Source organism: Bombina bombina, chromosome 5, assembly GCF_027579735.1.
Source record: "Bombina bombina isolate aBomBom1 chromosome 5, aBomBom1.pri, whole genome shotgun sequence".
Taxonomy (NCBI): Eukaryota; Metazoa; Chordata; class Amphibia; order Anura; family Bombinatoridae; genus Bombina; species Bombina bombina.
Window position 1 is genome coordinate 750265092 of NC_069503.1, and position 15440 is coordinate 750280531.

General features: G+C 37.3%; 1 protein-coding gene across 3 annotated transcripts in view; it reads left to right on the forward strand.

Moving 5' to 3' along the window:
* CARMIL1 (capping protein regulator and myosin 1 linker 1) overlaps nucleotides 1-15440 on the forward strand; it is a 668567-nt gene that overhangs the window by 392014 nt on the left and 261113 nt on the right. For all 3 annotated transcript variants that reach the window (XM_053714815.1, XM_053714816.1, XM_053714817.1), the window contains exon 20: nucleotides 48-102. In XM_053714815.1, coding sequence (XP_053570790.1) covers nucleotides 48-102 — 55 coding nt within the window. The remainder of the gene's footprint in view (nucleotides 1-47; nucleotides 103-15440) is intronic.

Below are 15440 nucleotides of genomic sequence, written 5' to 3' on the forward strand. Positions count from 1 at the left end.
TATAGCTATCTAGCAAAACTGCAGTTTAACTTTCTTTGTTCCCACAGAAATATTGTCCCTGTTCTGGATAACCTGGTCCATATGATACAAGATGAAGAATCAGTAAGTAATACTTCTCTCATTGAATTTACATGTTTCCATGTTGTCTGTTCTGTTAATTGTTTCATTATTTATCTATTTTATTTTCAAATGTCCTGAATCTGCACTGTTGGCATTGCACTGTTTAAAAGAAACATATAGAAAAATAATCTAAACATTATTGCAACATCAGATATATGGTCCTGATACATCATTTTTTAAACAAACTTAGAAATGTTTTACATTTCATGTGTTGAATAAATGGTGTATAAATCACTATTTAAATACTATGGGCTAGATTTACTAATCCCTGGACAGACATGGATGGGCCTGCAGCTGAAGGTGCTTTGAATCTATATTCATAGCTTCTTAAATTACGCCCTCTATGACTCCCTACTAGAGTTGCCAACCCTCCCTTATTGCCAGGGATCTAGATTTTTTTTGGCACAAATGTTTTTACCATCTCCCAGGCTCCTTCTCTTCTCTTAGAACATATTTTTCCCTTATTTTTTTACATGTAAAATCTTAATTTTAAAATGTTATATTGTACTCGTAATTACTTAATATTTTTGATGTATCTGACAGTTTAATGTCTTTACTCCCACTGTAACGAACATCCACAGCGTTGAAAGTTAAATAAAAGTTCAAGCTTTATTCCTGTAAATAAGGGATAAAAACATGATACAGAACATATCACTTGGTGTTGCACACAATACGCCACACAGTGACGCGTTTTAGCCAGATGCCATAATACTAGGATACTCCCACCTTGTATGTGTCACTATATATTCAATAAAATATAATATATATTTATATTGGAAAGATGTTCTCTAATTCTTGTGTGCCTATCTCTGGCCAGTAAACCTGTGTATTGGATCTGCCCCCCTCCACCCTGGCATGTAATCAAATAAATTAAGTATGTTGAAGAACAGTTCATGCAATTCCACATTTTAAAAGTTTGTCCTGTGACGGTAGAGGTAAATAACTTGTCCACTTCAATATAATCACAGGCTTTGCACCTTACATTGCCACAGTGATACATGCCTGTGTGTCTGAGCCACGCTTAATCAGTTGAAGGTGAAATGCACAATTGAGAAGAAGAGATCATGTTACCAATGGCAATGTTCCTCCTATAAGAAAGGTTGCAACCCTCTTTGTCACAATTAACCAATCTGTAATCAGCCATAAGAAGAGACAAGTGTTTCCTAATAATATTTCATATTAATTCATATTGTGAACTATATTGTGTTACAAATGTTACACTTTTATTATTGAAACACTTTGCTCTCATCTGGTTTTTGTCTGAAAATAGTGCATTCAGTCTTTTAATAGTGGACTTGGCTTGCTTTATGACTCTTTTTATTTTTATTTTAAATATCTCCTCTTTTTATGTTTTTTTTTTTTTTATATTAAGGTTCAGTTAATGGCATACAAACAATGCATTTCCGTACAATTTATGCAAACAAGAAAAAGAAAAGATTGTTTCCAGATATATATATTGGACAAGTTTTATACAACATGGTTATATAGCATTGATTAAGGCTAAGTGGTGGACATTATGCTTGCCAGATGAGCTGTAAGTCTTCTAAATGAAATATGAGGCCACTTTTGGACCTCTTAGTGTTGGAAAGGAAAGAAAGCTACAGAAGACTATCATGATCATTAGGGGACCACTCATGGATCCCAATAGTGAACCTCCATTATTTTGTTTTGTAGAATATACATAGTATGCTCTTGCATATATACGTTGTGGGCCACCCCTAAAAAGAACTATAACCTAGAATTAAAACATAGTGGGGCCCTCAATAGATAATTTCCTTTTTACTATGATATTGAAGCCTCCTTAAAAAAATGCTAAGCCTCTTTTGGACTTTAAAATATAGTAAAAATTGTATGGAGGACTATAGTATAGGGCTGAATGTGGACCCTCAGCCAAAGTGTACAATACTGTGCCATTGTGATACCAATAATTAGCTGTCTCAACAAAGTAATATAAGGTAATATAAGTCAGTGGGCTAGTCTATACCTTTCAGACAAAGACTCAAGTCAAGGAAAGCATTAAATATGTACATGTGGAAATTAACATTTTATAAAGTAGATACAACTCTCTGTAATAGATAATGAAAATCTAGATTGTAACCCAAAGCAAGAACCCTGTATCTGCAGAGTGATGAGCTGTACCAGCGTATTAAGAGCATTTTCCAAAATATCTTACTAACTCAGCTCTAAGATTCAATTAATATCTTGTGTATTTTCCCATTCTAGTCAGTCCTTAAATTAAAACGCCTCACTGTCTCGGCCACTGACAGCGAGGCTATATGATGACATGATATTGGGGAAGTAACTAGGAGTTAAGATTTGTTAGTCTAAAAGCAAAGGGCATAATATACAATCTCCCTAGACGTCAGGTATTGCAGAACAGGTATAACAGAAGATAAAAATCATTAAGGCCAGAGTGAGAGGATATAGTATGATTTTGTTATAGAACACACTTATGTAACATTATATCCTGCAGAAGGTACTGCAGTTACTGTTTGAACTTTTAACAAGTTATGACTAAGGTTGGGTCATTAGCTAAAACTTTGTTAGACAGAAAGTACAGTGAGATAAACGTAAACATTGTAATTGGAAAGAATAGGATGCAATCCAAACTAGACGATAAACACATATAGTTCAATAAAGGTTGTATGAAGTACTTCATAAGTTCTAGCCAACTCCAGAGTGCCTCAGGCTCTGTCGAAGACATACCAGATGCAAGTTATTCCAGGGGTGTCGGATGTTGATAGTGTTCCTGGGTGTCTGAGAATCAAAATAGCTCATGGAAATCGCAATATTTGAGAACAACCCTTTGTTGTTTCTGCCCCCACAGCTTTCCACTCGAGCTGACACATGGGTGTGCGTTGCTTGTAGTAAGCTCCTGCTGTGTAACATACGGCTCAATTGTCTCTGGGGAAGGCACAACCTGCACTGCCATTTTATCCTCCGGCATTTTGCGGTTTGTCATCTTGGGAGATTGTAGCCGATCTGAGCTTTTAGCTGACCTCTTCCAGCCCATTTTCCTATTATCAGCACCTTTTGTAGTTGTCTTAGGTCTCCGCTTTCCTCGTAGGAGCCAGTGCATTTTCTTTACGGCTGCTGGATATTGAGCTGCCTGAGGGGATGGCGTAGTATTTTCTCTTGCAGCCACAGGATCTAAGACTGTAATCCTCTCCTTTGTATGTGCCCTGTTATAGGGTACAAATTGACCACTTATTAGTTGAGTTATTACAGTGCTCAGCTGTTTCTGAAGGCTGTGGAAGTGCTCCGTTATTAGCAGTTGAAGTTTAGCCTCCCATGCTTCCATAGACTCCAAGATGGAAGAGCTATTTCCGGTTTTTGATCGGACTGACATTATTCAGATTAAACAAAGTTGAGTAAGATGATGCTTCAAATGAAAGTGGCACAGTATTAGCAGCTTCCCTGGAGCTGCTCTACCCGGGTGACCAGTGGGGTGTTAGAAGTCGGTAAGATCAGGCCGCCACCTTGACGTCCAACGGTCCAGTCTAGGTCTCTAGCTTAGGTGTAGACCATTAATAGAAATGTCTTTCAGTGCTGTGTCAATTCAGACATACTTATCTGACATTTGTAAGAGATGATTCCTAAGTTAGCAATGGATAATTGGCAGATTATCTCTCTGAGATGCAGAGCTTCTAGTTTATGCGACCAGTCATGGATGCTGCCCGGACACGCCCCCCCATATCTCCTCTTTTCTTTCATGTAATTAGCAAGAGTCCATGAGCTAGTGACATATGGGATATACATTCCTACCAGGAGGGGCAAAGTTTCCCAAACCTCAAAATGCCTATAAATACACCCCTCACCACAAATCAGTTTTACAAACTTTGCCTCCCGTGGAGGTGATGAAGTAAATTTGTGCTCTACGTTGATATGCGCTCTGCAGCAGGTTGGAGCCCGGTTTTCCTCTCAGCGTGCAGTGAATGTCAGAGGGATGTGAAGAGAGTATTGCCTATTTGAATTCAATGATCTCCTTCTACGGGGTCTATTTCATAGGTTCTCTGTTATCCATAAGAGATTAATCTCTTACCTCCCTTTTCAGATCGACGATATACTCTTATATATACCATTACCTCTACTTATTCTCGTTTCAGTACTGGTTTGGCTTTCTACTACATGTAGATGAGTGTCCTGGGGTAAGTAAGTCTTATTTTTGTGACACTCTAAGCTATGGTTGGGCACTTTTATATAAAGTTCTAAATATTTGTGTTTAAACATTTATTTGCCTTGATTCAGGATGTTCAATATTCCTTATTTCAGACAGTCAGTTTCATTATTGGGATAATGCATTTGAATGATCTTTTTTTTTTTTCTTACCTTAAAATTTGACTTTTTTCCCTTTGGGCTGTTAGGTTCGCAGGGGCTGAAAATGCTTCATTTTATTGCGTCATTCTTGGCGCTGACTTTTTTGGCGCAAAAAAATTTCTTTGTTATTTCCGGCGTCATACTTGTCACCGGAAGTTGCGTCATTTTTGACGGTTTTTTGCGCCAAAAGTGTCGGCGTTACCGGATGTGGCGTCATTTTTGCCGCTAAAAGCATTTAGGCGCCAAATAATGTGGGCGTCTTTTTTGGCGCTAAAAAATATGGGCGTCATTATTGTCTCCACATTATTTAAGTCTCATTGTTTATTTGCTTCTGGTTGCTAGAAGCTTGTTCACTGGCATTTTTTCCCATTCCTGAAACTGTCATTTAAGGAATTTGATCAATTTTGCTTTATATGTTGTTTTTTCTATTACATATTGCAAGATGTCTCAGATTGACCCTGAATCAGAAGATACTTCTGGAAAATCGCTGCCTGATGCTGGATCTACAAAAGTTAAGTGTATTTGCTGTAAACTTGTGGTATCTGTTCCTCCAGCTGTTGTTTGTAATGAATGTCATGACAAACTTGTTAATGCAGATAATATTTCCTTTAGTAATGTTACATTACCTGTTGTTGTTCCATCAACGTCTAATACTCAGAGTGTTCCTGTTAACATAAGAGATTTTGTTTCTAAATCCATTAAGAAGGCTATGTCTGTTATTCCTCCTTCTAGTAAACGTAAAAGGTCTTTTAAAACTTCTCATTTTTCAGATTAATTTTTAAATGAACATCATCATTCTGATTCTGATAATGATTCCTCTGGTTCAGAGGATTCTGTTTCAGAGGTTGATGCTGATAAATCTTCATATTTATTCAAAATGGAATTTATTCGTTCTTTACTTAAAGAAGTCTTAATTGCATTAGAAATAGAGGATTCTGGTCCTCTTGATACTAAATCTAAATGTTTAAATAAGGTTTTTAAATCTCCTGTAGTTATTACAGAAGTTTTTCCTGTCCCTGATGCTATTTCTGAAGTAATTTCCAGGGAATGGAATAATTTGGGTAATTCATTTACTCCTTCTAAACATTTTAAGCAATTATATCCTGTGCCATCTGACAGATTAGAGTTTTGGGACAAAATCCCTAAGGTTGATGGGGCTATCTCTACTCTTGCTAAACGTACTACTATTCCTACAGCTGATAGTACTTCCTTTAAGGATCCTTTAGATAGGAAAATTGAATCCTTTCTAAGAAAAGCTTACTTATGTTCAGGTAATCTTCTTAGACCTGCTATATCTTTAGCGGATGTTGCTGCAGCTTCAACTTTTTGGTTAGAATCTTTAGCGCAACAAGTATCAGATCATAATTCTCATAGCATTGTTAATCTTCTTCAACATGCTAATAATTTTATTTGTGATGCCATCTTTGATATCATTAGGGTTGATGTCAGGTATATGTCTCTAGCTATTTTAGCTAGAAGAGCTTTATGGCTTAAAACTTGGAATGCTGATATGTCTTCTAAGTCAACTTTGCTTTCCCTTTCTTTCCAGGGTAATAAATTATTTGGTTCACAGTTGGATTCTATTATTTCAACTGTTACTGGGGGGAAAGGAACTTTTTTACCACAGGATAAAAAATCTAAAGGTAAATTTAGGTCTAATAATCGTTTTCGTTCCTTTCGTCACAATAAGGAACAAAAGTCTGATCCTTCCCCTACAGGAGCGGTATCAGTTTGGAAACCATCTCCAGTCTGGAATAAATCCAAGCCTTTTAGAAAGCCAAAGCCAGCTCCCAAGTCAACATGAAGGTGCGGCCCTCATTCCAGCCCAGCTGGTAGGGGGCAGATTACGATTTTTCAAAGAAATTTGGATCAATTCAATTCACAATCTTTGGATTCAGAACATTGTTTCAGAAGGGTACAGAATAGGCTTCAAGATAAGGCCTCCTGCAAGAAGATTTTTTCTTTCCCGTGTCCCAGTAAATCCAGTGAAGGCTCAAGCATTTCTGAAATGTGTTTCAGATCTAGAGTTGGCTGGAGTAATTATGCCAGTTCCAGTTCTGGAACAGGGGCTGGGGTTTTACTCAAATCTCTTCATTGTACCAAAGAAGAATTCCTTCAGACCAGTTCTGGATTTAAAAATATTGAATCATTATGTAAGGATACCAACATTCAAAATGGTAACTATAAGGACTATTCTGCCTTTTTGTTCAGCAAGGGCATTATATGTCCACAATAGATTTACAGGATGCATATCTGCATATTCCGATTCATCCAGATCACTATCAGTTTCTGAGATTCTCTTTCCTAGACAAGCATTACCAGTTTGTGGCTCTGCCGTTTGGCCTAGCAACAGCTCCAAGGATTTTTACAAAGGTTCTCGGTGCCCTTCTGTCTGTAATCAGAGAACAGGGTATAGTGGTATTTCCTTATTTGGACGATATCTTGGTACTTGCTCAGTCTTCTCATTTAGCAGAATCTCATACGAATCGACTTGTATTGTTTCTTCGAGAACATGGTTGGAGGATCAATTTACCAAAAAGTTCATTGATTCCTCAGACAAGGGTAACCTTTTTAGGGTTTTTAGGTTTCCAGATAGATTCCGTGTCCATGACTCTGTCTCTGACAGACAAGAGACGTCTAAAATTGGTTTCAGCTTGTCAAAACCTTCAGTCTCAATCATTCCCTTTGGTAGCCTTATGCATGGAAATTCTAGGTCTTATGACTGCTGCATCGGACGCGATCCCCTTTGCTCGTTTTCACATGCGACATCTTCAGCTTTGTATGCTGAACCAGTGGTGCAGGGATTATACAAAGATATCTCAATTAATATCTTTAAAACCGATCGTACGACACTCTCTGATGTGGTGGACAGATCACCATCGTTTAGTTCAGGGGCTTCTTTTGTTCTTCCAACCTGGACTGTGATTTCAACAGATGCAAGTCTGACAAGTTGGGGAGCTGTTTGGGGGTCTCTGACAGCACAAGGGGTTTGGGAATCTCAGGAGGTGAGATTACCAATCAATATTTTGTAACTCCGTGCAATTTTCAGAGCTCTTCAGTCATGGCCTCTTCTAAAGAGAGAGTCGTTCATTTGTTTTCAGACGGACAATGTCACAACTGCGGCATATGTCAATCATCAAAGGAGGGACTCACAGTCCTCTGGCTATGAAAGAAGTATCTCGAATACTGGTATGGGCGGAATCCAGCTCCTGTCTAATTTCTGCGGTTCATATCCCAGGTATAGACAATTGGGAAGCGGATTATCTCAGTCGCCAAACGTTACATCCGGGCGAATGGTCTCTTCACCCAGAGGTATTTCTTCAGATTGTTCAAATGTGGGGACTTCCAGAAATAGATCTGAATTATCTGCTCTTTCTTGTGAGTCTCCTTTTCTGATTTTTCATCAGGATAAGGCGGTGTTGCGAACTTCTTTTAAGTTTTTACCTAAGGTTGTGAATTCTAACAACATTAGTAGAGAAATTGTGGTTCCTTCATTGTGTCCTAATCCTAAGAATTCTAAGGAAAGATCGTTGCATTCTTTGGATGTAGTTAGAGCTTTGAAAAATATTATGTTGAAGCTACTAAAAATTTCCGAAAGACTTCTAGTCTATTTGTTATCTTTTCCGGTTCTAGGAAAGGTCAGAAGGCCTCTGCCATTTCTTTGGCGTCTTGGTTAAAGTCTTTGATTCATCATGCTTATGTCGAGTCGGGTAAAGCTCCGCCTCAAAGGATTACAGCTCATTCTACTAGGTCAGTTTCTACTTCCTGGGCGTTTAGGAATGAAGCTTCGGTTGATCAGATTTGCAAAGCAGCAACTTGGTCTTCTTTGCATACTTTTACTAAATTCTACCATTTTGATGTGTTTTCTTCTTCTGAAGCAGTTTTTGGTAGAAAAGTACTTCAGGCAGCTGTTTCAGTTTGATTCTTCTGCTTATAATTTCAGTTTTTTTCATTATAAGATTTAAACTTTATTTTGGGTGTGGATTATTTTCAGCGGAATTGGCTGTCTTTATTTTATCCCTCCCTCTCTAGTGACTCTTGCGTGGAAGATCCACATCTTGGGTATTCATTATCCCATACGTCACTAGCTCATGGACTCTTGCTAATTACATGAAAGAAAACATAATTTATGTAAGAACTTACCTGATAAATTAATTTCTTTCATATTAGCAAGAGTCCATGAGGCCCACCCTTTTTGTGGTGGTTATGATTTTTTTGTATAAAGCACAATTATTCCAATTCCTTATTTTTTATGCTTTCGCACTTTTGTATTATCACCCCACTTCTTGGCTATGCGTTAAACTGATTTGTGGGTGGGTGAGGGGTGTATTTATAGGCATTTTAAGGTTTGGGAAACTTTGCCCCTCCTGGTAGGAATGTATATCCCATACGTCACTAGCTCATGGACTCTTGCTAATATGAAAGAAATGAATTTATCAGGTAAGTTCTTACATAAATTATGTTTTTAAATTTGTCCATAAGTGACCTAGATAATGACTCATAATCTATATTATTAGAACAATTTATTTTTACTCTAATAAACACTCCTTTTGCTATAGTTAATGGCGTGTGGCGAAGATGGCATGCAGGAGTGAGTTGCCACTTATGGGTTTCTTATATGAAGTGGTTGTCAGTATCAGAATTTGGATCACCAAATAACCTGATATCTAGAAATGTGATTTCAAAATTATTAAATTCATGGGTAAGCCATATTCATTAATGTTCAACTGTTTCACAAAGACTTCTGCTTGTTCTTTGTCTCCATGCCATGATCAAGTCATAAATAAAGGATTTATAAAGCGCTATATGATGAACAAACGGATTATGTCCAAAAATGTGGGACAGCTTTCACCAACCCATGTACAGGTTGGTGTAGGTACTTTGTAAACAATATGATGAATTTTTGGAAATCATCTGAATAATTAGAAAATCTTTCCAAAAAGAAAAAAAACTGCTCTAACACCCAAATGGTGAGGAATTAAAGAGTAATTGTAGAGTAAAGAGTGGTGTCATCTATTGTCAGCCATCCATATAATTTTTCCCCATTTAACCTCAGAAACTACTGTATATTCAATAAGTGTTCAGTGTCTCTCAAGAAACTCTGTAGGTTCAATACAAAAGGTTGTATGATTTAATCTAGACATCCAGACAGTTTTTTCTGAACACAAGCCTATTCCAGAGACAATGGGTCTTCCTTTTTGGTCCTGTAGGGAATAATCTTCTGAAAAGGACATTCCTCTTTTTTTTTCTTTCAAATAAGTGATTTTGTGTCTAGTTGCAATTTTTTTTGCCATATCAGTACCTTGCAATATATTTTTTCGGGGGGGGGGGGGGGGGTAGATAAAGGGTAATATAGTTTTGTTTATTATTTTGCATTGTTTCTTTAATCTGTTGCATTTATACAGTTATATGGAAGATAAATAAATAATCAAAATTATACACTAGGGAATACATGTAAAATATCCCTATACATATGAAGCCTAAAACCGTATATTACCTAAAGTATGCAAAATAAATGTTCCTCTATTTGTAATCTTGGCAACACATTTAACAATCTATTCCAGTATGTGAGTTGTGAGTTGGAGAAATCTGCACAGACAGTGTTAACTTATTAATTTGATACCTTATTTTTTTCTGCTGTTAAAAAGGTGGTGAGAGTGGAAATCCCCCTACTTGACTCATAGCACATACATACACAGCATGGAGGAGGGGCCGTGACCTCATGCATAACTTTCTGCCTTCCAGGAAGCTCTCTTCCTACCACTGTACAATGTATACTGGGAGTAAGAGTCCCGTGGCACAATACTGAGAGGGAAACAGTGAACTACCTATTCCAGAATGTTATTTAACTCCTAGAATACTGTGCTTCTTCCTCTAAACCACTAGTTTTCAAACCCGTCCACGGGCCTCCCCAACAGTCCAGGTTTTCTGGATAACCTTGGATGAGAGCAGGTAAAATAACCACGTGCACTAATCAGCTGATTATTTCACCTGTTCTAGTTCAGATATCCACAAATTGTGGCCTGTTAGGGAGGTCTGAGGACAGTATAAACTGAGTAACATAAAGGAGAATTAAAAGAAAATTTGGACATTTAAATGTCTTTTTTTTTTTTTTGCTGCAGTTTGTACTCCAGGTTTGTACTCCAGGTGGAGAGGAACATCGGAGGGGGGGGACTCTCATGAATATTAGCCCTCCTTAAAACCCCATTTGAAATATGGAGTCCCCACTTCTCATTGAAGAAATGTCATGTTTTTACATCTGTCAAGTAGTTGCCATAGTACCTCTAGCATTATTTGTGTTTAAATGCACATTTTAGGAATCCCAATAAATAGGATAAAAAGTAAATGTAAAAATAATGATATTTTGTGAAAATCCCTATAGGATTTTTTTTTATGTTCATGCCTCCTTTCTTTTTTTTTCTTTTTTTTTTATTGTTCGGTATTTGTTTGTTTTTTTTGCAAGATGTTGATCTTCTAGTTTATTTTTTTCTGAATGGATCAAAGGTGAAAGGGGTTAATGTAGCACACAGTGTTAAGGATTATGCTGGCGATTATGGCTGTATGATGCAGTGCCATCTATATAAATCCCATTTATTTATTTATAGAGGGGTAACCTATAAATTATACTTTGGCTTAATCTTTCCTTGATTTATTACACTGTAAATGGCCTTAAAGAAAGAGTTCAGAAATGCAGTCTTTTAGATTTATAAACCTAAGCTGTGATGGATATTTTGCATGATTGAGAAATGATGGTTTGATGTACTTTAGAATATTCATTTAATAATAATCTAGTGATTTAGCAGCCATTGTTGAGGTTTTATTGAGATGTTAGGGACTTGATTTTTTAGCTAATTCTCTTATTTAAATAATATAAGTATCATTTTCTTAAGTAAATGAAAAATGCAAAAAAAACCTGATGAATTAAAGAATTACATTTAAAATTCTAATTTTCTAGCACAGACAGTTTTTCATTTTCTAGCATTTTAAATTTCTCAGTGTTTCCTTTCATCTAATAAAATCCTCATGATGTGTAATTTCACAGTTCGGTTTTATTATTGAAAAGAGCTCATGGAAAGCCTGAGGCATTAATATATTTGTAGTACAATTCTGTTTGTTTTAGTCTTGGTGTCATATTCAGCATTTCCACATGTTGTTACATGTTGTTATTGCTAAAGTGAGCTCTTGCAAGAAATTTAGGTCATATAAATCTATGTAAAGTAATATGTCATAGATCACATATATTAACTATTTTAAATTCAGTCTGGAATAAAATTGTTTAAAAAAAAGTATTTTGTTATTTTGCTGTATATTCAGATTATTTAAGGTATTTTGTATGAAATAAAAATACTTAATAAAAAATAGTTTTTTTTGTAAAATACATTTAAATTATTATATGTATTTTGTATAGAAACATAAAGGGACATATCTGTGTGCTGCCATGACAGGCAGCATTGGGAGCAGAGAGAATCAACCATCATTACACACAGTATCTATCATTGATAGCTGGGGTCAGTCAAACAAGCTACATAGAACTGATTGATATAACCCTTGTGGGCACTCTATCCACCTGCCAATATTTAATCTTTGTGTCAGAGCTTGCCATTGAGCATAGAAGATTGCCCCAAACTCTGGCTGATCAGACCCACTGGTAATAAAGAAGAATAAGGGATTAGCAGAGCCCCATACTCTGAGGTATTTTTGCAAGTGGGCTTTAAAAGGCATTTTAACCCTTTAACTGTTAAAACCATTTTCACAACTGCGCTGAGCAATTCTGCAGTTTTTAGATGTATATCTATAAAGTCACCATTTTTCATTGTTGTACACTCATTAATTGAACTTCAGTAGGTTTGTTAAAGGGACACTGAACCCGACATGCCCTTCCGGGGGAGGAGACTGAGTGCAGGACACACTGCGAGCACGCTCTCTCTAGCTCTCCACTCTAGCCACTGGCGGTAATTTTCGCGCTCAAACCCTTGTCCAGGGAGGCTACCTATCCAAGGGCAACTGGATCCCGGATCCATAGCGGTGCTACCACAGGGCACCGCATCTCTTATTGCTTGGCCGTTACCATCTTAACCCCAGTCCTCTGCGGATATTAAACAGCAAGTACCGGCTGCTCTCCCTCACCCCTCCCACCGGTGTTGCGTGAGGAGGTGAACGGGATATTGCCCTGCAGCTGATTGCCTAAGGACTTGGGATTCCTGGAGCCAACCTAAAGAACCTACATTCCTCAAGAAAACATCTGGTCTACCAGCGGCTCAACACACCAACAAAGTGCTGTTCCAACCATTGCCTAATCTTACCGGGTTCCTTCCTGGGCCTGGACGGGACGAGGATTTGCCGCTTCTTTCCGTCCTGTGTCTGGAGAGGTGCACCTGGACCATCAGGGCGCTGACCGGTGACGTAGCTGGGTCGGCGCCGCACTGCTCATTGGCGTGGTGTGGAAGCGACTGCTGCCTTGTGTTTCCACACACCGATGCTGCTGGTGGATTATTGGCAGCCTCCATCTACAGGTGTCGCTCAGTCATCTTGGGCTGGGAAGTAACTCGGCACTTGAACCACCGAAGAAGGAAGGAAGATATCTCAGTGCTGGCTTGATCTGCCTGCCTGGTCGCTGAACGTATAGGATCCGCCAATTCCATTGCACCAAACTGCATGGTATAAGGTACTCTCTTTCTGTTGAGGTGCACACTATATAACTGCTGAATTTTGTCTGTGCACTAGATAAAGAAGTCATCTAACAGAAAGAAATCGCAAAACCCAAAGGGAAGTTTTTTTACCCTGAAAGTCACGGCAGCATAAAAGTAAAAGCACACTTTCCTATCCATTTAAATCCCCACACTTGGACAAGGAAATTGGGTGGACCAAAAAGTGTGATTTATTTTGCTTCTTTGCCAAGCTGCACAAGTTATTAAACTTCTTCAGCGTCTTGGCTGCATGACTTTCCCTCCCTGCTCACTATAAGCTGCCCCAATAAAAAGACTGAACTATCAGAAGAACGTTTTTGATTTCAGTATACTGTCTTATAGACTAATTTTGTCCCAAATATCCCACTGTGTCCACGTTCTTTCATATTTCTAACAACATACCTGTTTTGCTTTGTCATTTAAACTTAAATGTGTTGGTATATGCTACAATTTCATTCTACTTTAATCCTCAGCCAATTTTACAGTACCCTCTTTTAGAAAAACTTAGTGTGCTAGGGTCACCTTAGGATTACTAGTAAAATTGGTCCATAGAATATATTATTTTTGCCTATGAATAAATGCTCTACATGCCTTGATGGCAGAGACCCATAAACCTGGGCATAGTTATACGCCCTGCTACTCCGCTGGTAATAATTAAAAAACAGCATATATGCTATAAAAGTTTTATTCCCATCTACTGTATAGTATTGCTGTGCCTGATCTTTCTTCGCTACTTATTCAGGTTTTCCCTGTGCTCTATTCAAAGCAACAAAATATCTTTTTGTGTAGAACACTTTCTAAGGTTCTTTGCAATATCTAGGATACTTTGGAACATAGTGCTAAGATAAGAATAAGGGGATTATGTCATTCTATGATGAAATGTTCTGATTTTCTGTGTTCTATTTTGAGACTGTTTACTTATAAGTTAACTATTAAGATGAATCTACTTCAGGTTTTCTTTAACTGATCGGCAGCCCATTTCAGAGTACAGAACATATCTTAAAAATATATCTTAAAGTTAAGATATGGTGTTGAATTATAGCTTAAGTGTCAAAGAGTACTTCCCTTTGTGTTCTCTACTCTAGGGGGGTAATGAATCACAGTCCCAGGGCAAATAGTTGATAATCTCTGTTGTGACAATTATACAAAGCTGGGTACAGGCCAGACTTAAATAATATTGAACACATAAGTGGAGTAAATTGGTGACTTTCTCCGTATCATATAGTACATCTAACCCAGAGAAATAGAAAGACATTATATAAGAATTGTCATCCTCAGGTGAATTTCAGGACTGGCGATAATTATTGAAATAAAATATTTACTGCATAAGTAGCAGATTGTTAAGAGACACTCATAGGTACTAAAGGGGGTAAATTAATGTAGTAGTTCTTTTGATTTCATATACTGGCAAATTAAATGTGAATATACATAAAAATTGAGTACAAATTATAAGTAAATTGGATACTGTTAAAGTATAGCCTAACTCTTCAGGAATTAGGAGTGATCGCAGTTATTAGAAATAGGAGAAAAGAATAATCTGATACATAGGTTAAGCTTGTTTTGGTGTAACTTTTGCCTAAAGTAACACACCGTCATAATTTAAAAACACTATAACTCACTTTCTTTTTCTTTTTTTTTTTTTTTTTTTTTTTTGCACACCCTCACTGAATATCCTCACAACCCACTTCTCACTCTCCCCTTTTTTTTTTTTTTTTTTTTTTTTTTTTTCTCTTCCTCCCTCCTCACAACACATAACACCTTTTTTCACTAATTGGCACTTTTGGGCGGGGGAATTCATCCCCCGCCCCTTTTTGATTTTCCTAAGCACTTAATTAATTCATGGATAAATTCGTGCACACGCACATTAAGACCCCTTCACCAGCTATGACGGCTAGACATAAAGACAAGAAAAATAAAAATGTGATAGAAACACAGGTAGATATTCATTCACTTTCCTCTAACCTCTCCTATAACAAAGAAAGTGCAGATACTCAAGTATTAGTATCCAGTATAACTGAAGCACTTGCCCCAAGATTTGAATCTCTCAAACTTGAGATTAAACAAGATATTGTATCTCTTACTAACGAAATCAGACAATTCTCAAATAGACTTCAAGAAGCTGAACAAAGAGTGTCAGACTTGGAGGATGTCAGCTCAATCCATAGCTCTAAATTAAAAGCTGCAGATATAATGCTATCTAAAATACAAGCTAAAATAGAGGATCTTGAAGATCGCTCGCGGAGAAACAATCTAAGAATAATAGGGGTCCCAGAGGGGAAACAATATGAAAATTTGGGAAAATTTATATCTGAAACC